At 56.2% G+C, this 25,966-nt stretch overlaps 8 protein-coding genes across 8 annotated transcripts; 3 read left to right on the top strand and 5 right to left on the bottom strand.

Moving 5' to 3' along the window:
- Positions 1-265: 265 nt before the first annotated feature.
- Positions 266-2,857, bottom strand: K489DRAFT_410421 (FAD/NAD(P)-binding domain-containing protein; the record flags this gene model as incomplete). The annotated part of the gene is made up of 3 exons (XM_033607709.1): positions 266-1,305; positions 1,430-2,564; positions 2,636-2,857. The coding sequence occupies 3 exons, from the start codon at positions 2,855-2,857 to the stop codon at positions 266-268; spliced, it is 2,397 nt and encodes a 798-aa protein (XP_033459096.1).
- An 886-nt stretch (positions 2,858-3,743) lies between these two features.
- Positions 3,744-6,373, bottom strand: K489DRAFT_389042 (MFS multidrug transporter; the record flags this gene model as incomplete). Its single annotated transcript, XM_033606468.1, has 6 exons — positions 3,744-3,823; positions 3,865-4,117; positions 4,179-4,222; positions 4,291-4,908; positions 5,008-5,654; positions 6,357-6,373. 6 exons carry the CDS (start codon positions 6,371-6,373, stop codon positions 3,744-3,746), a joined length of 1,659 nt encoding a protein of 552 aa, XP_033459095.1.
- A 332-nt stretch (positions 6,374-6,705) lies between these two features.
- Positions 6,706-9,714, bottom strand: K489DRAFT_380792 (uncharacterized protein). The gene has a single exon (XM_033604957.1). The coding sequence runs from the start codon at positions 9,416-9,418 to the stop codon at positions 6,932-6,934; it is 2,487 nt and encodes an 828-aa protein (XP_033459094.1). The 5' UTR covers positions 9,419-9,714; the 3' UTR covers positions 6,706-6,931.
- A 920-nt stretch (positions 9,715-10,634) lies between these two features.
- Positions 10,635-15,316, bottom strand: K489DRAFT_410418 (uncharacterized protein; the record flags this gene model as incomplete). The annotated part of the gene is made up of 2 exons (XM_033607708.1): positions 10,635-15,200; positions 15,269-15,316. The coding sequence occupies 2 exons, from the start codon at positions 15,314-15,316 to the stop codon at positions 10,635-10,637; spliced, it is 4,614 nt and encodes a 1,537-aa protein (XP_033459093.1).
- Positions 15,317-16,745: 1,429 nt separating this feature from the next.
- Positions 16,746-18,377, top strand: K489DRAFT_231235 (uncharacterized protein). The gene is made up of 2 exons (XM_033599816.1): positions 16,746-16,874; positions 16,932-18,377. The coding sequence occupies exons 1-2, from the start codon at positions 16,867-16,869 to the stop codon at positions 18,079-18,081; spliced, it is 1,158 nt and encodes a 385-aa protein (XP_033459092.1). The 5' UTR covers positions 16,746-16,866; the 3' UTR covers positions 18,082-18,377.
- A 37-nt stretch (positions 18,378-18,414) lies between these two features.
- Positions 18,415-21,259, top strand: K489DRAFT_357950 (ARM repeat-containing protein; the record flags this gene model as incomplete). Its single annotated transcript, XM_033602568.1, has 5 exons — positions 18,415-18,678; positions 18,758-18,895; positions 18,980-19,611; positions 19,663-21,181; positions 21,221-21,259. Exons 1-5 carry the CDS (start codon positions 18,559-18,561, stop codon positions 21,257-21,259), a joined length of 2,448 nt encoding a protein of 815 aa, XP_033459091.1. The 5' UTR covers positions 18,415-18,558.
- Positions 21,260-22,299: 1,040 nt separating this feature from the next.
- Positions 22,300-23,477, bottom strand: K489DRAFT_289586 (uncharacterized protein; the record flags this gene model as incomplete). The annotated part of the gene is made up of 3 exons (XM_033600154.1): positions 22,300-22,537; positions 22,654-22,946; positions 23,103-23,477. Coding segments are annotated over 3 exons (906 nt in total), but the record flags the coding sequence as incomplete, so codon positions are not given.
- A 737-nt stretch (positions 23,478-24,214) lies between these two features.
- On the top strand, positions 24,215-25,474 carry K489DRAFT_431933 (uncharacterized protein). Its single transcript, XM_033608466.1, has 2 exons — positions 24,215-24,531; positions 24,592-25,474. Exons 1-2 carry the CDS (start codon positions 24,466-24,468, stop codon positions 25,081-25,083), a joined length of 558 nt encoding a protein of 185 aa, XP_033459089.1. The 5' UTR covers positions 24,215-24,465; the 3' UTR covers positions 25,084-25,474.
- Positions 25,475-25,966: the final 492 nt, after the last annotated feature.

Here is a 25,966-nt window from a genome sequence, read left to right as displayed (position 1 = left end):
TATTTGCCTTGATCGACACACGACATGGCCTGTATGTGCTGTGCAATTCGTGGACAAAGTCTCGGTCAACTTGGACCTTGAAATTTGGCATGGAGTATTACATAAGCAGCAAAAGCGATCAATGGATACTGAAGATTTACTTTTGGCACAAGTACACAAAAATATTGAAAGCTTCTAAGCGATTGGTGTCTGAACATTTGTTCCGAAAGAATAACATCAGTCACGTATACGAAGGGGTGTATAACCTCAAACAATGCCGAAGGTTTCACGCTCTTCGAAATATCCCTCCCAGGTATTCATCCAATTTCTCCTCGACACCCTTGACCGGACCCTCCTGTTCTCCGACGACCTCAAATCGCGCTCCAACCCATCCATCTGGTCTCACTACGACAACCGTGCTGTGAGCACTGTTCAAACCGTAATACTCGTAGCCCGCGTCGGACAATGAGAAAGTTTCCATCTCCGCGCTGCGCTTGACACAAGCGGGAAGCGCAGTCCAGGGATCAACAATGTCATGGATCGAGGTCATCTCCGATTCTTTGCCATGATCAGCTCCCAAGACGTGCTCGGGCGTGACGACCTTGGCTTCGCAGGTTGTGCTGTAGTGGTTGTATTTCGGGAGAATTCTCTCAAAGATGATTTGTACTGTCTTCGAGGATTGGCTCTGCGTGTTGAGAATGTCGCGGCCTGTGAAAATGAGCACGAAAAATCGAGCTAGGTTGGGAAGGATTTGATCGTGGAGGTCACGAGGTTCGCTGTTTGCGAGACGGGTCAAGAGGCGGTTTGCGAATCGCCGACCGGGCTGTGCTGGGGAGGAGAAAGGCTTCTCTTTTTCAGCTTCTGATGCAAGCGACTTGGGATCAGCAGCGTTAGCTAGCTCCTGGCTCTCGCCATCCGTTGTTGGCGGAGCAGAGTCCCGAGAAGTAGGTGATACAATAGTCGATGCGTGCGTCAGGAAGGATTGGCTATAGACAATGCCGAGTCCGGATGCGAAAGTCATGATTTCGTCCAATAGAGCATCTGCCTCCTGATGGCGGCTAGCCTCGTGTTGTCGATCTCTGTCTGCCGACCATGTAAGAGCATACCATTGACGGTCAATGTCAATAAGCCTCTGGGCAATGGCACGACGTTCAGTGGCATAGCTGTGAAGAAGAACGGCGGAATTGGCAGCTGCCGCAGCATCAATCGCTCCGGTGAGGGGAGACACCGGAGATATTGAGCGAGTGAGTTTCCACGCTAGGTTGTAACTATCGGCCATACTGACATTCATGCCTTGGCCAAGTTTCGGGCTGTGCGTGTGGCATGCTGAATAGAGAACGAGGTCGTCAGTTCAAACAGTCGTCGTTGACAATGCGATGTTGTATGGGGTCACTTCGACAACAGCGAGCACGGATAAGATGCTCAATCACAAGGGCTTGATTCTACTTACCATCTCCTACGAGAAAGACTCTCGGCATACCAGCAAAATCGGTACGGATAAACTCGGACGCGACGCGTTGTCCAATGGCATAAGACGTTGACCAATTGACGTGGGTGCCAGCTTTCTTCTGCATACGGAAGGGTGCGAATATTTCCTCGATGCGTTGCAGAATGTCATCCTCAGTGATTGTGGATCTCTGCCGAGTATTCTTGATCATGATCGTAGGCGCCTTTGCATCTTGTTGGCCGTTGATAGTAGCGGTGACCTCAGCCGTGGAGACATCTTTAGTAGACAGTTTTTCAGCCTCCCTCTCCGCTGCTTGTTGACGTCGCCGGATCTCGATTTCCTTCATGTCGACATAGAACCGAGTCAGCCATTCACCTTCAGCATCTTGCTCTCGTGGAATGACCATGATCATCCCGGATTCGTTCTGTACTTGGCAAACCCGACGGATGTCAGGAAAATCCGTATCAACAGGAAGATCAACAACACCGAAGACCTGGTCAGTTGAATCACCTTCCATCACAATTCCAACCTTCTTGCGCACTGTAGAGTGCGCTCCGTCAGCGCCGACAAGATGCCTGCATCGGATTCTTCGAGTCTGCGGTGGCTGAAGTAGGCTCCCATCTTCTGACACTTTTGCAAGATCTACCACGACGGGGTATGTGGCGTCGACCTCATCCAGTCGCACATCGACGACCTGGAAACCACGAAGCAATGAACCAGGCATGCTCCTCTGCACATCAGCGGAGAGGACATCTTCGACTTTGCCCTGTCGTAACCCAATGAGATTGTATGATCGAGCATCATTTGGGCCGCCCATAGAGTGCTTGGCGACCCGTATCATTTTGCGCGCGGCTTTGTTTCGATTGCCATTCTCAGACTCTGGACTGGATTTCAAACTATGATCTGACGGAGCTTCCGCCCAGACCGCGCGCTCCGTGAGGGCCACAGCGTGCTGCAATAGTTCATCTAGAAGACCGAGAGATTTGAACATCTCAATTGAACGAGCGTTGAGACCATCGGCGTGCCCGGCGGGAGTCGATCGAAATTGTGGTTCGACGCAGATGAATGACGGTGCCGGTTGTGATCCTCGCGAGTGCCGACCTAGCATGGTTGCTAGAAGGAGACCTGCGGGACCCGCCTTTGCGTAGGTTTATGTCAGTGAATGAGAGCCAAGCTTTACATTATTCATGTGCCAGATGGGAGCCTCACGCCAGCGATGACAACATCTCTATATTCGACGTCGTCCATGTCAAGCTCTACCGTTTTCGAGCCGGGCTTGTCATTAGACGTTTTGTCTGCTATTGATAATCCAGAATCCGGCCGGTCTGGTTGCGCTTCGACATTTTTGCCATTTGATGGTCCCTTGTCATCAATATGCAGGGAATTTTTGATCGAATCAACGACTGAGTGAATGCTTGAAGCGGCAGCCATGCTCTATGATCGACGTAGAAGATAATCACTGGAAATGGCGAGAATGTCTCAGAGCCGTCCTTTTCAGTGAATGCTGAACAATTATATTTGAAACAGAAGGACAGAACAGGGATATTAAAATATTCTCCTTCCTAGCTCACAAGCCATCAGCCGAAGACACAAAGGACAGTGAGCTCAATCAGTGGCGTTCTCAAGCGGACCTAATAGTCATCCTTCGCCAAATGATCGGCCTTCGTGCTAAGCGACACGACATCGCTTCGGCTAGGCGTTTTGTCCGCCGCCCGGTCTATCACGATTACTTGGCCCGCGGGTAGTTCGATGTCGTATTGTCCGACGTGGCAGGCTTAGCGCGTGCGATCGGAGTCGTTGAACCTTCCCAGCAGGTGTGTGTGTGTGATTGTAAGATCTTGTGGTCTCGCTCGAACGTTTGGTCGATCAAATAGCGTAAGGACTGACTCTCAGCTCGGCCTCGCTTGCGTCATGAAATTCTCTTGGAGAGTCTTCAGGGCTCTTGGTAGGTGGAGCCCACCTGGGCACTTCGGCAGAACATTGTGCTGGTCGTTCGGGGATCATTGCCCTAATGCGGAAAGGGTTTGCGGTCATTTAGGTTTGGCGTGCCACATGGGGACGAGTTGGGACAAAATCCTTTTAGGGCTTGACCCGGATATCTGCCGTCGTTGCCGTTTGTCATCACTTCCACGGAAAGCACTCGTTTCCGCTCCCGAACGAATATGCCGTGGTGCCGTGGTGCCATCCATCCAAAGTGATGTTCAACCCGGCCGATTCAAGAGCAGATCCTCCGATGTTTCGTACACTAGACGCGAGCTCAGATGTCGGGTATATGTAATTTTCAAAGTCATACAACATCCATCCATGTCAATATTCATCATGAAACGCCTTCTTCGCCTTGGTGTCCTCGTCCACGCTGTGCTGGTTCACCCGCTCCGATGAACTCGAGGCCGAATGCTTTGACAGATTCCTTTCGAGATCATCCGAAGTCTTCTCACTCGGGCCAGCCTGTGATTTCATATCCTGCATTTTCCGTAGGAAGGCCGCGGCTTCTGCAGCGAATTTACACTTCGCTCGGATTGTCGGACCATAGTGGTAGAAGATGAATGGAAACGGTACGCATGCCAAAGCCAAGAATGCTGGAATGCTGGAAGCCCAGTGGATGCCGAGTCGCTCATACATGATCGGAGTGAAAAGCGGAAAAGCTGTTCCGAACAACGAGCGAAGAACGGAGTTTGCAGCGAGACAAGACTTTGACATCTCCGTCAGTGGGTAAATTTAGGGTTGAGTAAGAAAGGTGAGGTGAACTTACAGCTGCATACAAAGTATATGCGTCGATGAGATAGTTCATCAATCCTGTTGAGCGAAATGTCAGTGAACAGAACCAATACTCGATATGGTATCTTGAACAGACGCGGACGTACCGAGGAACACAAGAACCATGCCAAATCCAAAGGGTGCACTGGCAATGATGGGCACGATCCAATGAATCTCAGGACCATTTGTCCAAGCAAACCAAAACAGCCCAATCGGAATAAGCACGGCACCCAGCATGACGGACGGAAGTCGTTGTTCAGGCGGTGCAAATCCATCGTGCTTGTCGCTGACGATACCATAGCGCTTGTTGTCCCAGAGGCAATACGTGACAGCCGCAACCATGCCGACCAACACGCCCAAGAAGGCCAAACCTCCGATTCCCGGGCTCCAACCCCGACCCTGCTGAAACACGATTGGAAAAGCGCCGAAAAGTGAATACAAGATCGCGTACACGATCCCCATGTACACGCTGATGATTAAAACAATAGGCTCTCGAAAGAGAAGTACCCAAGGTCGTAGCAAAGCCGTTGCAAAGACTCGCGAAGCTTTCTGGGGACCTTTGTCGATTTCTCCTTGAGAACGGTAGATCAAGCCTGTACGTTTGCTAAGCTCGCGTGCACGTGCGCGGAGGAGCACAGGTGGGTACGTTTCAGGCAGGAGTAGTGTGCCGAGGATCCACAGACATCCTGTGAAAATGGCCATGATACCTTCGATCCAGCGCCAGCCTGGTCCAGTAAAACCGTGTCAGTGATATCGCAGGAGGATTCGCAAACACACACACTGCTTCATCATCGGGATGTTGATCGTTTCTCAAGTCTACTCACCAATTGTCTCACCGACGAAGCCACCGATAATAGGTCCAAGGACCGGTCCTAAAAAGGGGGCCGCAGCCCAAATACTGAGGGCCATGCCGCGTTGCTTCGCACTGAACATGTCTGCAATTACACCGCCTGCATTTGTCAAAGGGGCACTACCAACGGCGCCCGCCAGAAAGCGCAAGACAACCAGGGTCGCGATATTCTGGGCGCCGGCAGCGCCGGCGTTGAAAATAGTCAAACCAAGGTATGTCGTAGTGAAAAGGATCTGCCGACCGTAGAGTTCAGACAAAGGAGCCCAGAAGAGCGGGCCGATGGCGAACCCAAGCACGAACAGCGAAAGTCCCAGCACGAATTCCACCTGGCTGCAACCGAACTCGGCGATGACGGCGGGCCCACCACCGCTGTAGGCCGCTGAGGCAAACGACACCGCTAACGTGATGAAGCTGACCAACATCATTATCGACCACTTCCAGAATGCCGGATACAGCATGGGATTTCGAGGATCGTCTGCTATCCAGGTGACCACGTATGGATCGGAGTCGGTTCCGGAGCCGGCATATTTCCATGCTTCGATTTCGGGAGTTACGCTTGCGTGATCGATTAGCTGTCGGAAGAATGGAATGCGCTTGGGAACTGGGGGAGCAGCATCATGGCTCGAAGTGGCCGATTTGGAGAAAGACATTGCGTGTGGTCAGGACGTCTGGTTTGAACAGGAATGATCATTCAGGTCGCTCGATGATCAGCGATGTATATTCAAGTCGCTGCTAACTTTCTGTGTCGATTTGAGGGGCGCAATCTCGGCCGCGCAAGGTCAGTCTCTTTGAAATCGCAGGTGGCGGTCGCCAATGTCCGATTCAATAAAACTTCAGTCAGTCGAGACACTACCGATTCACATGGGCCACTCAAGGATCTATAAGGAGAGACATAACGATATGACTCAAAGGGGAGAAAACTCTCCATAGTTCAAACATGGCCAATACCACGATCCTTCACCACCCTCTCACCGGTGTTAAGGCATGAATCCATATGTCCATTCACCGAACCCAAGACCACACAAGTCGATAACCACCGAAGGGAAAGTCGGAGGCAACTCTGTCGCCGACTCGGAGCACTGGACCGTGAATCATTTCCCCCAGGAGCCGCATACCCCGTCAAAGCTGACGCCGTGGCGTGCACTTGACTCGACAGATCATTCCCGATTGTGGACATTGGTGGGACGCTCACACGGCAGTTCGGCACTCGTTATGCAAGCGCCAAATCCCACTCTTGGCGGCTGTTCGAATCGCATGCACCTGGCGATTTTACAGCATTCGCCCAGGAATCCGCTGACGCGGGCATGATTCCGCACTTCATACACAGCACCTGTCGCCATTCGGCTCCGATGCGCGACTACACATACGAAACTGAATTTCAGAGTTATGCGCGCCGCTCTAATTCGTTTCCTTTGTACTGTGTAAATCATAGAAAAACGTGCCTTGCGAACGACAAGACATCAAGGGTGATCATGGTCGTTGCGGCGCACATTAAAATCCTAAATTGCATCTTAAGGTGCGGTTGTGATAGGAGGAAATGTGCACAGACAATGTCCTTGGTGCGCTCTACCATACCCTGGTATAGTGGACGACATGCATCGAACGGAGATAATTTAGGCCATTTTATCTCTACCGTCTTCATCATCTGAGTCATGCATGCATATCCACTCGAATCTTTTCATTGATTTCGTACATTGATAGTCCCTTTTGATTAGATACCCGATCGCATCTTTACAGTCTGTGAGTCATTATCGCTGCACATCACAACATCCATTTCCCAAAAAGATCGAAGCAAGAAAAGTCGAAACCCCCATCATTCTCCCATCGTCGTCAATCCCCCCTTCTCTCCCATGGCCTCCTCAAACTTCCCTCTTCGAAGGATGAAACTCCCCGCTGGATCATGCGACGCGAGTCGTCGGTCTCGCCTCCTGATACTTCAAGATTGAGGAAGGCGAAGACGACGACGACGACGAGAAGCCCAGATCCTCCTTCTCCACCCCGAATCCAAATCCGTCACACCAGCCCTCCGCGTCGAAGTGCACCCAGCGGGTGTGGCTCTTGTCGCAGGAGAGGATCGTCTGGCAGATCCATTGGGCGGTCTTGGCGTGGAGGGAGAGTTCGCGGAATTTCCGCGGTGGTGGTGATGGTTTCGATGGTGTCGATGGATCGACCGTCATTTCGGTGTCGACGTCATACCATTCCTCCTCCTCTTCCTTTTCCCGCTTCAGCTTCTCGTCATGTGCACCCCGTCCCAGAGTCGAGGTGTTCCCCATTCGTCCTTGCGACTGATCCTCCTCCCCCTCCTTCTTCTTCTTCTCCTTCTCGACCTCCTCCCAGCCCCCAAAGGTTCCGCTCCGTCCCAGGGCCAACGCCTGGAAGATGACGAGCTGATCGCGCAGATGTTCGTCGACGACGGCGTTGCTCCGCCACTCGCGCGCGAGGTCTCCGACGACGCGCTCCGTCATCTCGTTGATCTTCTCGGCGAGATCGATGGGCCGCTTGGAGGACTGGGTGTGGAGGACATCGGCGGCGAGGAGGGCGGCGGTGGGCGGCGGGGAGATCTTCGTCCATGAGCATGCGTCGTCGTTGTTGCCTTTTTTCTCGTGCACTTCTTCTTCTTCTTCTTCTTCTTCTTCTTCGACGGGGATGGTGGAGGAGGGGATGCGGGCGGTGACCAGGATGTAGATGTTTCGGGAGAAACCGTTTTCCGGGGAGGAAAGGGTGGATTCGAAGGTGAGGGTGAGTTTCCGTGGAGGGTAGAAATCCTCGGCGATGGATGACGGTGATTGTTGTTGTTGTTGTTGTTGTTCACCTGTATTGTCGACCCCACCATCATCTCCGAATGAGAACCCCGCGCCGAAATGTCGCGCGACGTTCGCCGCGAGGGCTTCTCGGAAGTATGCCCGACAGGCCGCCGGTCCGACCAGGACGGCATGGATTTCCATCGGCACTTCCGGCTCATAGACGGGATCTGTGAGCTGCTTCGACAATCCGAGGTCGAAACACATCAGCCCCGTCCCGACCTTGTCCTCCCTCTTCCGCGGGGCGATCTCGATGGTGAACTCTCCGACGTGCCCCGGTCTCCCGGCGCTCCACCACCTCTGGCCCAGGGTGACGCTCATCTTCGGCAATCCGATCCCCTCCAGCGTCGGCAGGAGGACATGTTTCACATAGTCGTACGACGGCGAACCCGAAACATTCGTGCCTCCGGTCACCGTCAGCCGGATAGGGAGTCTCTCCAGGGGCGAGACCCCTCCTGGCGGCTTGCCCCCTTCCACCGCGGGCTCCGTCCGACAGAACAGCAGATACGGCAGGACGGCCTGCAGCGCCAGGCCCGTCGACCCGGCCGTGTCGATCTTCAGCGGATGACAGACCAACACCTCCCGACCATCATCCAGCACCCTCCTCCCCGAGAACGCCGCCGGGAGAGCCCGGTCCTCGCTGGATCTCGTCGCCGGCATCTGTCCCGCATGCTGCACCGCCTGGCCCCGATGTCGCCAAGTATTCGCTCCGGGCGCGAACAGCAACTCCCGGCTCCCCTTGTGCGCCCCCTCGACGTACGCCTCGCACGCCTGCGCCAGCCACCGCACGCACGCGAGGTGCTGCGCCTTCAGGCCCCCGCCGCCGGGCCTGCCGCCGCGGATGTGGGTGATCTTGATGCTCACGCCGGTGAGGGCCGAGAGGCAGAGGGCGTTGCGGACGAGTTGGCCGCCGCCTTCGAGGGTGCGGCCGTCGAGGGGGAAGGGGCGGCGGAGAGATCGGATCTGGGAGTCGGAGTGGGTGGTGTGGTCGAATTGTAGGGAGGGGGTCGGGGAGGTGATGGTGATCCAGGCGGGGAGGGAATCCTCCCTGGTGGTGGGGCTTCGGTCGATGGCGTCGTTCCGTCCGCTCTCGATGTCGTCGCTGGGTGCTCTCTTCCTGGAGTCTGTTTCGTCGTCGGGGAACTCCAATCTCCTTCGGGTGATTGCGTCGGCGTACGCCTTTCTTTTGCCCTCGATGGCGTCGGTGAGTTCCGCTTTTCTCGCGTCGGTCGCATTGGCGTACTCCCTCCTCCGCGCGGCGATCGCGTCGGCGTAGTCCCTTCTTTTCTCCTCGATGGCGTCGGCGAGTTGGATTCTTCTCAGGTCTACCGCGTTGGCACTCTCCCTGCGCTGTCGTTCGGTGGCGCTGGTGAAGAACTTGATTCTCGCTTCCCTCGCAGCGGCGAGTTCTTTCCTTCGCGCGTCGCGCTCCTCGGCGAGCTTTTCTTTCGCATCTGCGAATCGAGCGTCTGTATTTGTCGTCGGTTGCTTGGGTCGGATTGGAAGGCTCTCATCGGTAACGATGGGCCTTGTCGGTCGGCCTTCGTTGCGGTCCTCGCGGGTCGCTTCCTTTCCTTCCCTCATCTTCTTCTTCTTCTTCTTCTTCAAATCATGCGATTCTGGGCGCAGGGAAGGGAGGAATCTTCCGAACCGCGCGATGAGAGAGGCGTGAAGCGACTCGGTATTAGTATGCGGGCTGTATTCCTCGTGGTCCTCCCTGTTGTGCACGAGATCTGAATCTCTAGAAGACGGAGGAGGGATGTGCGCCGATGTCACGATTTGACGAGGATGTTATTGTTGAAGAAGGATGAAAGGAGAGGGAATATTACATTTCTCGTTGGTCTTCTCTTATGTTCGTCAATCGCTACTATACAAATGCAGTCATGCTCACCCACCCCCCAGACCCCGAAACGGATGATGTGGTGGTGGTGGTGGTGACTGCTGCGCCATGATCGGTGACTCACAGGGAATCCAAGCCGGGGCGATCCTTCCAATGGGGGACGTTCTTTTGGCGGAGAAAAGGGACCGGGGCGAGACATCTCACAGCACAGCACAGCACAGCACGGCACAGCCTCTCCAGGTATTATTCCCCCTCCCATTACGACAGTTCCAGAGCTGAACGCTCAACAATCAATATCAAATCACTCTAATTAGATCCTTCCTAATCGTTGATCGAATAGTCGATTTGCGCGATCCGTTGGTCGCTCAGACGATGTGTTCAACCGCACTTTCGATTCGCACCACCCTGCTGCACAAAACCTGACCAAGAACGGCGCGGAGACAGGGCGATCCGACGAGAGATCCCTCCCTCGCTTAGCCTGGCGGGAGGACTCAACTGGCAGGTAGGAAGGTAGGTAGGCAATGCATGGACTCAATTACAACAAGAGGAGACGTGAGACGATCAGCAGAGATGGCGTCGGAGAGAAGAAGAGAGAAGAGAGGGACAGAGAAATCGATCATTAATTTGTATGAGAGAAAAACAGAGAGAGAGAGAGGGGCTCGATGTAAGGGGTATCGTGGGGTTTCTTCGCGATGCGAAGTGACAGATTTTATCCCTTCGCCGGCGGTCCTGTCCCGGCGAAAGTGATGATGGAAACAAAATGGCAGATTAGTAGTGGTGGCAGTAGTAGTATTACTTTGTCATGGTGGTGGTGTTTGTTCCTGACGGGTCCCCCGGTGCAGGAAAGGGTTCATAGAGAGAAAGAACAAGGGTACACCCGTAGGGAGATCGGGGATAGCGAAACACAATCTCCGGGGGCCTCCAAAGGAAGAAAAGAAATCAGGAGAGGTTTCCCTCTCGTCAGTCGTCCAGCCGGAACGCCCTCCTCAAGAGGCCGAACTTCTTCTTCTTGCCGGTGCGCTGGCTGTAGACCTGGACGGTCCTCCTGGGCGAGCCGTCGGGGTTGATCGCGGCGCCGGACTTCTCCTGAGCGTCGTCGTCGCCGCCCTCGAGGAAGCGCACCGAGGCGCGGCGGTTGGGCGCGTCGTTGCCGTCGCTGGTGTTGGGGCGGAAGCTGGAGGGTTTGTTGCTGCTGTGGCCGTTGGGGCTCAGGGCCGAGGAGGCGGCGGCGCGGGGGAGGGGCGGCGCGGGGTCGTCGGCGGGCCAGTCGGAGCGGATGTCCGGCGGTGCGGTCATGGTCGAGTAGTTGCTGTTGTCGCGGCGCATGGGCGGCGGTTGGGAGCGGCGGTGGAGGAATTTGGAGAGAGGGCTGGGCGTGTCGGTCGGCGTCGCGGTGGTGGCGATGGCGGCGGGAGGAGGGGGGGTCGTGGGTGCGGTGGTGGGCGCCGCGGCGGTGGTGGTGGTGGGCGTGGAAGGAGAAGAGATGGGTGCGGCGTCGGTGGCGGTGGTGGTTGTGAGGTCCGAGGGGCGTGTGGGCGTGGAAACGCGTGGGCTCGAGGGGATCGAAGGTACCGGAGGGGCATCGCCTGAGGGAGGCGGGTTCTGTGTGTCGAGCGCCGGCATGGACGCGCTGCTGTTGGTGCGGTTCCGGCGCAGGATGGTGTCCATCAGACCGCGGCGTTTCTTCTCGATGATGGAAGGTGTGTACCCCTGTGCGGAGGAGGTGGACTCACGGCCCAGGGAGCTGTCGGCCGCGAGGGACTTCGGCTCCGGACGATCGTTGGCGATGGCATCCTTGCCGGAATTGCCTCGAAGGCTGCCCTTGGAGAACAAAGAGCCGGCTTTCGAGTTCGCGGGAGGGACTGGGGCAGGGATGCCGAGTTTCTTTCGAGCGGCCTCCATTAGGAATTCCATGTCCGGCTCGTCTTTGGCTTTGGCGGCTTTGCTCGGTTTTGGCTGCTGGACCGGCTGAGCAGCTTTGCTCGCCTCTTGTTCGCGTTGTGCCAAGATCAAAGCCATCGCGCGATCGACCTCGGCAGGGTCAGGGACACCAGGCTTCGCAATCTTCTCTCGCCGACGCGAGGCCTTGCGTGGGTCTTCCGCGTCGTCGTCTTCGTCTTCGAGGTCGGTAGAGTCGCCGTCGTCGCGGCCGGTGCGGCGCGGGATACCTCGAACAGGGGTCAAGTCCGCAGTGATGAGGGTATCATCATCCGCATCATCATCCGAATCGGCAAAGCGGCTGCGGAAGAATCCACCCACGGAGCGGCTAGGCTGAGCGTCGTCTTCGTCATCGGAGTCGACGAAGCGCGAACGGAATCCAGAGCCCTTGGGGGCGCTGTTTTGACGGCTGGCGCCTGGACGTCCGGACTGTGCTCTACCGTTAGCAGCGGTGCGTAGAGTCATCCGGTTCGATCCGGTATCGACGGAACCGCTGCGGATCGACTCGCGCACCTTGTCGCCGCGGTTGCGGCTGAAGAGAGACCCCGTGGGCGAAAGCGAGCGCATGCTGAACGGCTCCTTGGTGCGGGCTCGATCCGGGGACACGGGGCGTGCTTCACGAGCCGGGGCCGCGGTCGTAGGCGCATCGGCGGCACGTCGCATGCTGCGCTTCATAGTATATCTCCCGGAATTGTTGGCCGGACGACGCTTCTTCTTGAAGCTGGACTCCGAGTCGGAATCATTGGCCAGCTCCTTCTGAAGTCGGGCACTCACCACGGGCGCGCCGGACGAGGCTTGAGCAGATTTGCCCTTGCCGTTGATTTTGGGGTAAGCCGAGTCCTGCGATGCCACCGAAGTGGTGGACATGACCGACAGACTGCTGAGACGGTTTGCGATTGGCGGGCGAGCGGTGGCGGGCTGCGGTCGCGGCTGCGGCTCTGGAACGGCGCGCTGGGATGCCGTTCTATCGCGAAGACTGGGTGTTCGGCCATTCTCTCCGCGCATGGATCGTCGCATATGAACCCCAGCGTCGCCGTTGGTGGCCGCAGCAGGCGTGGGCTCCGGTCGCATGCTCTTCTTCAGCGCCGGCTTGACGACCGGTGCAGTTGCGACACCCGCGGGCGCGGTCGATGTCTTCTCAGCCGCCTGCTTTGGCTTCTTTGCCGCCGCCGTCGGTCGCGCTTCATCGTCAGACGACATGTGGTCGCGCTCGATCTGTTCGCGTTGTTGTCTGCTCAACTTCGACCAGTATGCGGTGGCCTCGGTCCAATCCCCACTGCCCTGTTTCTCATTGTTCATGCGAGTCTTTCTGACGGCCAGCGGGACCGTGGGGCTTGCGGGAGGCGATGCGATGATCTGAGAGACCGGTCTGGCGGCGGAGGCGGACTTGGCGATGGGGCTGACGGCGACAGCGTCGAGTGAGATGAAACCACCGTTATCCAGCTCCGACAGGTCCTCTGCAGCGTCACTGAAATTGACACTATCGTCACTGTCTTCGTTGATAGCGTCCAGCACAGGCGTGCCTTGGTCAACGAGCGGGAGCTCAGCGTCGTCGGAAACAGCGAGCGCGGTCGTCGCAGCTTCCGCAAACGGCTTTCCTTCTTCACCAGGCGTCGGAGGCAGCAAATTGATCGCGGGGACTTCCTGGTCGTCGTCCGTCTGTTGAGTCTCGGTCGTTGACGCAAAGGACGCGTGGCTGTCACCCCTGGCGTGTTCGGCTCTTTTGTTTTCCGGAGCCTCACCGTCGCTCTTGGTTCGGTCACCAGCATTGGCCAGGATTCCACCGATGGCGTGATCACTGCTCACTGCAGGCTGAGCTGGCGGGATGCCCGCGGCCTTCTCTGCCACCTCTGGTGAATCCTTTCCTCTTCGCACACTCCCGAAACTCGGCAACGCGGGGCGGGGCTTCATGATCTCGTCATCTTCATCGTCGTCGATTACAGAACGGTCGAACGAAGCTACCCTGCCGGTCGTCGCATTCGCCGGAGCGATTTCCTGTGGCTGTTCCTCGAAGCTGACTCGCACGGACTTCCTCTTCTTGACGGTGAGACTGCCATCCTGTGACGTTTGCGACGCCGTGTCCGAGATCTCGCTGGCGGTCCCTGTAGTCGGGTAGTTTCCCAGAGGTGAAGCAGCACGCAGCGAAGGTGCTGGCGAATGCTTCAAGGCGGACTTGACGGGCGACAGCTCCCGAGGTGGTGGGACGTGCTTGGTGGTGTCGATGGTGGGGACCGTGGAGAACCGTGCCGAGCGGGCTGGACTGGGCGACGGGGAGAGGCCGCGATTGCGAATGCTCGACTGGCCACCGGGGGGCGATGCAGAGACGTATGCAGGGGTGGGCGTGGTCTGTGCGACCGGAGAAGGAGGCGGTATCAATTTCGAGGATGATTGCGCCACAGCAGGGCTGGCCGATGCACCCGATGGCTGCTTTGCAACCGGCTGTGCCGCGGACTTGACGGCCTGGATAGAAACGGGGGTGATGTTGCGAGACGCCGACGGTCGAACGGGCGCGGCCAAGGGCGAAGGGGACTGCCAAGACGTCTGTCCGAGCGCAGACGGCGGCGCAGCTGCTGAGCTCGGCGAAGGGACGATGGTCCGCGTATTGGGGTCATACGTGCCCGGGGCGAGTGGTTCCGGTTGGCGAAGCGCGGGCGAAGGCGGAGACGACGACGATGGAGAAGGCTTGTCCCGGTAGGAAGGAACAAATTTCCTCGTGGCCGGATCGAAGATCATGACCACCTCCTGCTCTTTCTTCGGCGGTGCAGATGTGTTGATCGGCGATGGTGAATTTGTAGGCTTCCCGTTTGCCGCCGCCGCTGCTTGTATCCGCGCGATCTTCTGAGACAGGGCGTCTGACTTGTTGGCGGCCTTGTTCGAGTTCCCATTGAGCGGGCCCGTCCCTTTGGGCGCAGTGTGCCATGCCGCCACGCTCTTGGCCTCGTCCGGGCGGGCCGTGATGGGCGACGCGGGAGGCGAATTGGTCGGCGAGGCGATGGGACGGGAGAAGTTTCTGTTGCGATTGCTGTCGCTCCGTTCGAGCTCCTCTGCGACGTCCGACAATCGTTTGGAGTTGCGATTCGACCCAGGGGGCTTGGTTGGAGGCGGATGAGGTTTACTCCTGCGATCCATGCTCATGGATCGGCCGTCTTTGGGAGAAGGGGATATGGCGCGTGCCGGGACGTCGACGCTGGAGGAGCGTTTGTGTCCGCTCGGGATATTTCGTGGGATAGCCGGGACGGGCGGTGCATTGCGTGCCGGTGGGACAGCTCCATTACGAGCGGGTGACTGGCCCCGAAATGTGCGTTCACTCATGGAGGCCGAGCTGCCGGGCCGGGTGAGCGAGGGAGCTCGAGAGTTGTTACCTCCCACGCTTCCACCGAATTGACTCCCGCTACCGATCGAGGTGACTGAGCCGCGTCGCATCATGCGCTTCGTCTGGATGCTGCCGATCGGCTCGGGGGTGGTGTTCGATGAGCGGAGGGCGGCGGCGGCGGCGGATGACGACAGCGAGGCAGTGGATGGCCGCCGCTGCACGGCGGCCTGACTGGCGGCGAGGGCGGCATTGGAGGTGACACTGCGGTCCAGTGGCTGCGGAGAGAAAAGTATCAGACCTGTGCGTTATGTCATACGTGAGCGGGCTTGAGAACGATACTGACCGGCTGCGCGCTGCTGCCGCGACGTCGAGATCCGAAGAGGCTCGGCATTTTGGGCAATGCGATGTCGTCGATGCGACGAAGGTATGTGTAATTGTACAGGAAGAACGGGATGGAAAGGCTGTAGTTCTCTGAGAGGTCGGCACAGGCGAAATTCGCTCTCAAGCTGAAAGAAGTACTGTAGTTGGGTGTGAGATGGCGGAGCAATGCGATCGATCAGTCCCGGCGGCGCATACAGCTCCAGGCGGACATGTTCTCCCTCGCTCGCTTTCCGAAATGTTCGCCAGCGAGACGGGAAAGCGATGGCGTCAAAGAACAGATGGTACAAGAACAAGGAGGAATGACAGACGGGGAGGATGTGTACTGTCAATGGTTGGGTGACCCAAGATTATGATTAACAAGGTGAGAATACAGGGAGGAGAGGAGGAGGAGGAAGAGGTGGAGGTGTTGGTTGTGTTCGTAGGTAGTGCGTAGGTAGAGAATGAGACGAGACGAGACGAGGCGAGACGACAACGATGGGCGTATGTGTGTGTGTGTGTGTGTGTGTGTGTATGTATGTGTGTGTGTGTGGCTGACGAAATGGCCGTTGCGCGCGAACAGACGCACGCACGCCCGTCTTTTTGCGGCGGGAGCGTAGACTGGACCGCAGCTATCGTATACTATACCTAGTAGTTATGTATGTACTAGGTAAATAATGGAGAATTGATGAGAGAAAGAGGGCACTGCGCCCATTTTAGCCACTGTTTTAGGCGGGATCCTCCCAGATTTGATGATGAGGATTTCCAAGGTTTTCCCATCAATTCCCGGCTGGGACGTTGTTTTTAAGCTTTGGCGCTCTCTCGGTGACGATGATGATGATGACAATGCTGTCACCTGTGCGTGGTGGTCGGTGCACTCCCACGGGAATGAATTGCTGGACGGCATTTCACACTCCCATCGCGTCCATCCATTCTATCGGTTCTGAGTCATGAGTTACGACGACGACGATGATGATAATGATGATATGCGAGTCAGGTCAGTCATGATCCAAGTCCGAGTTGTTAATATTCTTATTGTTGCAATGGGTTGCAGAGTGTGTGTATATACCTAGTAATAAGATCAAATAAAATCAATAGGTGTGGCTGTCTGTCTGACCATGGCTGAGTCTATGACATAACACCCCTAGGCCGGCCGGTACATGACAACAGCAACAAGCGTCTGCGCTTCCAAATTCCCGGGCATACAGTTATTATCCACAATGGCATGGAAGCGGCGTCTGCTGGCTGCTATGCCACAGTGCGCATAGGTGCAGGTGGTCAAGCCAAATAAATCCTGGAGGAGATCCATCATGCAAGGCATATCACACTCTCGAAACCGCATCCATCCACATACCACTACGACCCTCTGTACCGAGGAGCAGCTCTCCGAGCAGGACTGTGTCGAATTGAAGACGCCTCCATCAAATTCCTGAGGATCGTACTGTCCTTACTACTGTGCTGTATATATGGGATATATGGGACAGAACCAGGGGAAGAGGGAGAGAGAGAGCGCGAGAAGCCAATACGGATCGTCCGGCACGTGTTCTGGCAGTGGTGTTCTCCCTCCGCCCGTTTCCACTGCATATGCCCAGGTGAGAAAAGAGTGTCCATCATTATTTCCTTGGAATTATTATTAACCTGTTACCCAGGTATTATGTATGTCCTGTATCATCGCCATCACCGCCCATATACGTGTGCATGCGTTTATTCAACATCCCTGGCGTGTCCGGTGTGTGTTTGGTACGTATGCCGCCCTGTCTTCCCTTCCCTTCTTCCCCTTCTCCCACCACAGTGGTACGCTCTCGAAGGAAAAGCTTGGTATCATCAGCGGGGATGGACCGCAGAGGAGAGGGATCATCAACCATCATGCCTCCTGTTGGTATGTACACCTCATACACGTTCAGTGATCTTCGTGGTCTGGTACACCTTATATCTCTACGTTCAATCATCTTCGTGGTCTGGTTCACCTTATTTCCATACGTTCAATCATCTTCGTGGTCTGGTACACCTTATTTCCATACGTTCGATGATCTTCACCGTCGTCGAACCCCTCATCCACTCGTCCTCCACGCACGCTGGGCATTGTCGATCAAGCGGAGGACAGTCAGCCGTCGACGTGAAAAGGTGGACGGATCACCCACGGAACACGTCACCACCACACACAAGAGAGAGGAGACGCCGCACACACACAAGGAGAGTCGGCCATGCATATGTATGCAGGCTGACGATAGTGGCACCGACGCCTCAATGGATGGGAAATCCGCAATCCTGGAAAGAATCCTAATGAAAGGAAACACATTGGTCCCAATGGCGCCATGCAGCTCCATCCAGTCAGTTCGTGCAGGTGGAAAGGATCATCCCCAGCAGCTGGAGACGTACATCATGAATCATGTCGGCTTCTATTATTATCACTACTATCACTACTATTATCATTATCATTGGTGGTGTTGTCGTTGTTGTCGTTGTTCTTTTCTACACACACATATGCAGATTTCTGCCGTGCATAGGTATCGTACGCGCGCCATTTCTTTTGGGAACGTTTCAGGGGAACGTGCTATACTGTACCTATGTTTGGGGTTACATGATCCACACCGCTGCTCTGCGATGCACCGACGATCATCGTTGGAAGAGAAATCACCGTCCGGTCGAATGACGATGCTGCTCCCATACCATAGAGACGGCGGATGTGAAAACCACCAAAGGAAAAATGTGGGTTCGCCTCTCGTCAGGGACACGATGACCCCTGATACCGGGCGGGCGGTTGTTTGTTTGATGTACCAACTGCCGGACCGAGGTTGACACGTCTGACTGACCTTCCACCCTATACTCCTCTGGAGAAGAATTTCAAGTGTCGATCTGAGTAGGCGGGAGGACAAATCGCGCGTTTGGACGGACTGATGACTGTAACGTCATCATCCAGTATTTCCAAAGCTTCCAAGGTTTCTTCAACGGCTGTCCGCTCTGGAAACAATACTTGGTGCCTCAGGCCTGTGGTTTTCCGTTCATCATCGCCTACCGTAATCTTATTAGTCAGCACAGCGTGGTGTCCCTGAGAATTGGTGGGAGGGACGTCCGTTCAGCCCTGGGCCAGTTCAGATCAACTAATAATGTAGAGGCCAATTCAGCCCACCATGATGATCGCCGCCTTCGTGACAACTCGTGTTCGATAACTCCCAACAACCACTCCCCGGGCAGGCCATGACCCAACGAAGCCCGCAATCGCTTCACGCTCCTCCCAACTGATCAAACGACATCTTCGGCAATCCTCCATCCACCATGGAGTTCTTCAAGTCCGCCGTGGCATCCATGGCCAAGGGCCCGGCGTTTGGCTACACATTTGGCGAGCGCATGGACATTGACCAATCCATCTGGACTCTACATCACGGCACCAAACGAGTATGTTCATAGCCCCTCCGAGATGGGTCTCCGCCATTGTCAACGCGACACCGATTCATGTGAGATGTCATCAAAATAGGAAGACGGGTCGAAATGTAGCATTCTCTCCTTCGACATCAACGCCAACCGCGCTCGACTCCCGCTCGCGCGGAATGCGCTTCGGAAATTCAAGACGCTACGGCATCCGGGCGTCGTCAAGATCTTGGATACAATCGAGGTGCGTGTGGATCCGAGGGGCAAACGCTTCGGTCTTGAACCGCGGCGCCGATCACCGCCCAATGCTGATTGAAAAGCAAGGTAGACGGATCAATTCATCTACATCGCCACGGAGCCCATCACACCTCTCAATTGGTCGACTAAGAGGAAGGCGTTGTCGGAGGAAAGTCTGAAATGGGGTCTACACAACGTCGCCAAAACGCTCAAATTCATCAACGACGAGGCAGCATCCGTACACGGCAATATCCGGGCGTCGTCCATCTACACCAGCGACAGCGGCGAATGGAAGATCGGCGGATTGGAGATCCTCAGTTCGATGAAAGAAGATGATGCGGTCATCTTCACCCAAGGGAGCCTGGTGCCGGACATCGGTCGATACTCACCGCCCGAGATCGCCAAAGGGGGGTGGGAGAGCGTACGGAAGAACCCGACTCACGCCGTCGATGCGTTCTGCTTCGGCATCCTCGTCTCTGAGGTGTTCAGCGGAGGCTTCTCCGGGTCCGACCAGATCGGCACCACCAGGAACATCCCACAGGACATGCACACCAGTTACAAACGACTCACGCACGCCGTGCCGAAGATGCGGCTCAGCGTCGGTCATTTCCTCGAGCAGGGGTCTCGGTCGGGCGGGTTCTTTGACACTCCTTTGATTCAGCTGACAGACGGGATCGACAACCTCGGATTGAAGAGTGATGCTGAAAAAGACGAATTCTTGACGTAAGGCAGACCCGTGTGCTCACACCTGTTTCCTTTCGCTAACCATCTCAGTGAGCTCGCGACCGTGGCCGAGTCCGATGACTTCCCCGAAGAGTTCTTCAAAGTCAAGGTCTTGCCTGAACTGCTCAAATCGGTCGAGTTTGGTGGAGGTGGACCGAAATCACTCGCGTTGGTGATGCGCATCGCAACCAAACTCACCGACGAAGAGTATGATGCTCGAATCACGCCCGTGATCGTGCGCTTGTTTACGATTCCGGACCGCGCGATGCGAGTATGCTTGCTCGACAACCTACCGCACATGATCGATCACCTCAGCCAGAAGCTCGTCACCGACAAAATCTTCCCGCAGATGGTCACTGGATTCGGTGATCTGGCGCCCATCGTCCGTGAGCAGACCGTCAAGGCCGTGCTTGTCGTGGTTCCCAAGCTCTCGGACCGCGTCATCAACGGCGAGCTTTTGCGCCATCTCGCCAAAACCGCCAACGACGACCAGCCAGGCATACGCACAAACACAACCATCTGTCTCGGGAAGATCGCCCGCAACCTCGGACCGGGAACGAGGACAAAGGTCCTCACCGCTGCGTTCTGCCGGTCTCTCCGAGATCCCTTCGTGCATGCGCGCAACGCCGCACTGATGGCACTGGCCGCGACCGTCGACATCTTCGCCGACGACGACTGCGCTACCAAGTTGCTCCCTTCGATCTGTCCACTCCTCGTCGACAAGGAAAAGATGATCCGCGATCAGGCCAATAAGACCTTGACCGTCTACCTCGATCGCGTACGGAAATACAGCAACACGCTACCGGACACCGTCCTGCCGCCGCCCGAAAGCACATCCGCCGGCGGAACGCGCGTCAACTCCCCTCAACCCAACGCCGCCGCCGGCGTCCAGGCGGGAAGCCAATGGATGGGCTGGGCCATATCCTCCTTCACCAACAAACTCGGCACCGCGATGGGCGAAATGCAATCCGAGGGGAACGCCACGACCGCTGCTGCCCGACCCGATCTGAACCGCTCAAACTCAACCCCTTCCTCATCCTCCACCGGCGCCCCCAAACCCTCCCTTCCGTCATCATCATCGTCCCTCCACGGCTCCTCCCATCTCACCCACAACAACTCCTCCCCCGCCATCCCCAAGATCTCCTCCGGCCTCCGCAACACCACCACTCCCGCCGTCGAAGATGAAGACTTCGGCGCCGACGCCTGGGGCGACCTCGACGACGACAACGACGATGACAACGCCGCCGCCGCCGACGCATGGGACACTCCCCTCACCAACAGCCACAACCCCTCCTCCTCCTCCACCAAAGCCACCACGGCCGCCACCACCACGAGCATCTACGACGACGGCGGCGAGCCCGACTTCGAAGGCTGGCTCGCCGCGCAAAGCACCAACAAGAAATCCTCCCAGAAGCCCCTGCCGAAAGGCCTCGCGAAGAAAACACCCTCCACCACCACCACCACCACCACCACCAGGACGAACAAGCCGATCTTCGCCGCGCCGAATGTCAAAAGGACCTCCTCCTCTGCCACCACCGCTGCCGCCGTCGTCGCGAAGAAGGCCGTCCCGGTGAGAAAGTCGGAGGAGCCGGAGGGCGCTGCTGCGGAGCAGGAGGCTGATGACGATTGGGGCGATGCGTGGAATTGAGGGGGAGGGAGACGGTCGAGATCGAGACGTCCTCCTCGACCCTTGTTTTTTGTTTGTTTTTGTTCTTTTGTCGTTACGCAAATTCAATCTTGATTGGTTGTTTTTTCCTTTTTGGTTTTGAATTTCGTTCATCCATCGGTAGACGTGTCGTACTCTGTTTCTGACTTCCGGTACACCCGCGCGTACACATGCATGTCTACCCACACACACAGAGGGGAAGAGGGGGAGAGAGAGAGAGAGAGAGGAGAAAGACAGAGAGGAGGTGGATCAGCCAGGGCAACACATCGAGAGAAAGAGGGAATACATGGACAGCACAGCACTCGTTAAACGAGAAACGGTCCTTCCCATAAATCCTAGGGATCCATCCATCGAGTGGAGAGACTAGGGTTACCATACACACGCATTCGTGGTGTTAGGGTTAGACACCCACAGAAAACGAGTTCCATTCGTTGTTGTAACTGTCCCGTCGTTTTGACACCCTCGATATTTATTTTTATTTTTTCTTTATTTGTTTGTTATGGGAATATATTGAAGGGGGAGGGGGAGAGAGGGAACAAATGGCGACGTTCGACGGTGGTACACGGTCGGGTCGGGGGATGAATCCGATGGTGATTTCGTGAGACGTCTGTCGCTGTGGGGGCATTGTCCACATATGTTACCTCTCCCATTTCCCCCCCGTCTTAGATCACCATCGTCTGGTCAGTTTCGTCATGTGTTTCTCGCTATCGAAAACATGGGCAGGACTCCGCGCGGACCTTGATCTTAATGTGTTTTTTTCGGGAAAAGGAAGGGGTTTATCGCTATGTCGACGATCGTGATCGTGATGTCGACGACGACGACGACGACGACGAACAGCTCGCCGACGAACTCGCCGACGCCGCAGATCCACATCTCCCCCTCCCCTTCAAGTCGTCCCCATCACCGCTCCCCATCCGCTCCCTCCCACCTCCCGCTCCCCTCCGCGCCAGCCCGCCGACTTTCTTCTTCTTCCCCTCCTCGTCCTCCCCTCCTCGTCCCCCTCCTCCAGCGGTTCTCCTCCGTCCAAGCAACCCGACACCCCCCACGACCCTCCCCAGCATCTCCTCGTCCACACGGTCCCAGACGGGCGCCGCGAGCATCTCCCACATCCGCCCCAGATTCTCGACCAGAGGGGAGTTCCCCGTTTGGTTAGAAAACGCCCGGCGGAGGCGCGAGGTGAGCGTCGGGGGCCGCGGCAGATGGGTCGTCGGGTCGGGCGATTGCCGGGTGGTGAAGTTGGTCAGTTCGGAGGTCAGGAGGCTGGTTGGTAGAGAGAGAGAGAAGGTCAGCGGGTTGGTATTCTGGCCTCTGCGGTTTTGCGAGGGGGGGAAATAAAAGGGGGCAAAGAGGGAAGACAAGAAAAGAGATAGACTTACTCCACCGCCCACTGCCCATCATCCTCCTCCTTCCCTCTCCTCCCACTCCTCTCCTCCTCCCCCTCCCCGTTCTTCCCCTTCCTCCCGCCTCTCCCCGCCCTCATCATCCCCAGGAACCACTCCGGTCCATGCAGCAACAGCATCTCCTCCGCCGCGAGCTCCACGTCCGATCTCGTCAAGACATCCCCCGCCGCGTAGGTCCCATGGATCGGCGCGGCGCCGTGCACGCGCAGGATTTTGATGCTCGACACGAGCTTGAACAAGAGACACGCCAGGGCGGGCGCGGGCAGGGTCTCGAGGAGGGCGATCGCGGCGGGGCTGGGGTAGTGGGGGGTGTATATTGCTGGGGAGGAGGAGGAGGGATCGTTATTGTCGCCGGAGCTCTGTGGAGAGGAGGGAAGAGAAGGTGGGGATGATGGTGTGGTGCTCTTGGGCGCTTCGCGGTTGACGTCCTGAAGCCGATACAGCAGTAGCAGCCCGGCTTTGTGGATCGTCTCCCATCGGCCTCGGAGCCAGGCCAGTTCGGGGCCATGGGAGGTGATGTGTAGCCATTGGGCGTGGAGATCTTCCAGCCGGACGAGGCGTCCGTGGAGGACATCGAGAGAGGCGAAATTGTGGAGCTGGAGACTGGGGAAGAGATGGTGTGATTGATGGGCCTGTGAAGGCGAGCAGTGATGTTGGAGTTCGTTGATCGCTCGCACGATGCTTGTCTCGTGGCGATGGATGAGAGACTTCAGTTCGGGACTTGTGCGGCGAAGGGCAGAGAGGTTAGATGGAGAGTATGGCACGCGTGGGATCACCTCGAGGAGCAGCTCGGGAGGTAAGGAGGAAAATGTGGCTTTCGTGTCCTCGTCATTCGTGTCGTTGACCGTCTCTTCCAGATCCTCGAGGGTGGTTAATGGAGGAAGAGGCGGAAGATGTGAAGGTGCGAGCATCCTCATGTGTGAAGCTGTCTTGGATGTGGTTTCTCCAACCATGGCAGTGTTGTCGATGGAGCTTGCTATCCCTCCCTCGTCTTGAAGCATGTTACTGGATCAGATCTCGGAAGGATATGTTTGATATGTAGGAGATTGGCTGAATGTCAAACAGGTCATTCGCCGATACGATGCTTTCAGAATATCAGTAGATTAATTGTGTAGACTATGGAGACTTTGTTTCGACCAAATGTATGCAAACGGGTATCGAAGGATATCCATCGCGGTGCCCAGGACCTTAATGGAGCATTAATCATGAGTGGTGATGCTGATGAGCTCGATTGATCCGAGTCCGCTGGCGATAACACCGAAGGACCACCTTGATGGCGACACTCCAGCCTATCGATCACGACATGGCAGCCGATCTTGGTATGATGAGATTCTGGGGAAAGCTCCGATCATTATTACTTAGTAGTATTAGAGGCCTGATAACACATCGCGTGTCGTATCATGAACCACGGAGGTACATGATGCCGTTTTGGGAGCGACCTGAAATCAGTTCGCATGGCATGTTTCGCAGTATGATTATTGTTGAGAAGGTTGATATATGCTGCCCACTTTCCTCCCTAGGTACTGAGCGAGGTTGACAGAGACCTCGGCGTGAAAACCGAATCGTCGGGAAGGTTGCCCGAGCAGTGGTTCCGCGGACCGCCTGCGATCCCAGGCTCCGTGATCACAACACTCATAATCGTGTCCAGATGCACACTGCGGTTGAAGTGGTTGACAGACCGAGGCAGATCCATACGTATATACCTCGAGGAGAGGACGCGATTGAACCAGCAGAGAAGCCAGAAAAAAACCATCGAAAACCCATCAATATCTTCGTCACAGATTGAGGATGCCGCAACCACGTCATGCATCGGTGCTCCCGCCCGTGTATCGCACACTGTTCTTATTTCTCGAGGTAGAACACATAGCAAGAGACATCCGATCTGCCAGAAGTCTGCTGACGATACTATGAAAGCCATCTATAATCCTCGTCGCGATGCTATCAATCATCCTCTCTCCCGCAGACCACTATCAATCCCTGGCACCGCGACACAGTCAAAGCTGGTTCTTCACGCCCGTGCAGCAGCTCGGTGTATGCGATCCGGCAGCCGTCCGGAACACTCCACAGGTCCGATCGCTGCTTTACCAATACATGTCCGCTTTCACCTTCAGCGCCATCGTCGAGCCGCTGACCCTATACGTCGCCATCCATCATTTGGAGACCACACGGGACGCATACCTGGTCGTGAGGGCGATCTTGATCTCATTCTCCGCGTTCGACGTCTTACATGCACTGGCGACGGTGAGTGTGACGGGCTTGGCGACGGTCCTCCCCGGTCTGGAGGATTCTAAACATCTGGATCTCTATGCGTCAATCAATTTCTGGGTCCCGCTTGCATGGCTACTTGTTCGAAGTCTCTGGTTTGCGGGAGTTGGACGGACGTCTGTCAAAGTCAAAAGTGGCTAGGACTGGAGACGCCCATGTGCTTGATATGCTGTGCGGGATGCGATTGTGGTCAAGGATACGGGAAGGCCCAAGATCATCGTACTGCTGATGATCCAGACTCGGCGTGGCATGTCAAGGGCAGAGTATAAAATTAAAAGTCGGCACGGTTTTAATTGCGACTGTCGTTCTATTTCTCCCCTTTGGGCAGGTGCAAGATGTGCTCAATCCGGAACAAGTACAGACTGTACCTGTGACCCACCGTGTTCACGAGTCCTGACCTTTCGAGGCTGGAGTCGGATCATGGCTGCGATGAATCCGGAGTCTTCTGTACAACTTGCCGCCTATATGTCATGTGAAAATGAATCGGGCGTCAAGTTTGTCATCTCGAGACAGACAATACCTGATCTTCCATTCTAAACTCCCTCCATCCATACCTTTCGCCGATGCCTGCGTCTGGAATGGGTATGTACAACGCGCATGGCAATCGTGATCCGAGGTAACCCAATGCATACAAACTCCGAAAGGGATTCCTTGAAACTGTCAAGCCGGAAGATAATTAAGCGGTTTGGACGCCATTTAATAGCAGTTCTAAATCAGGCGTCCCGCACGCAATGTTGCCGCATGGTGGCTTGCCGTCGCCAACAACGTCAAACACCCTCATGCAACGGAAAGCCGCCAGCGTCTATCGTGGTTGCCCGGGTTCGTATCTTCTCGTCTCAATCTGGCTGCTTTCCGAGCGAAGGAATTTCGTTCCCAAAAATAATTGTCCGGAGGGAAGGCGCAGGAGCCATCGTCGGGGCTGAAGATGTTCGGGACGCTGGCTGCGGGGCGGCTAGTTGCTCACGCCATTACAGCGCCCGCCGCTTGCCTCTTTTTCCCGATGCGTATTCCGTGGGATGTTGGC

Source organism: Dissoconium aciculare (assembly GCF_010015565.1).
Source record: "Dissoconium aciculare CBS 342.82 unplaced genomic scaffold K489scaffold_7, whole genome shotgun sequence".
NCBI classification, from domain to species: Eukaryota; Fungi; Ascomycota; class Dothideomycetes; order Mycosphaerellales; family Dissoconiaceae; genus Dissoconium; species Dissoconium aciculare.
The sequence above is the reverse complement of the archived record's forward strand: the minus strand, read 5'-3'. Positions and strand labels throughout refer to the sequence as shown.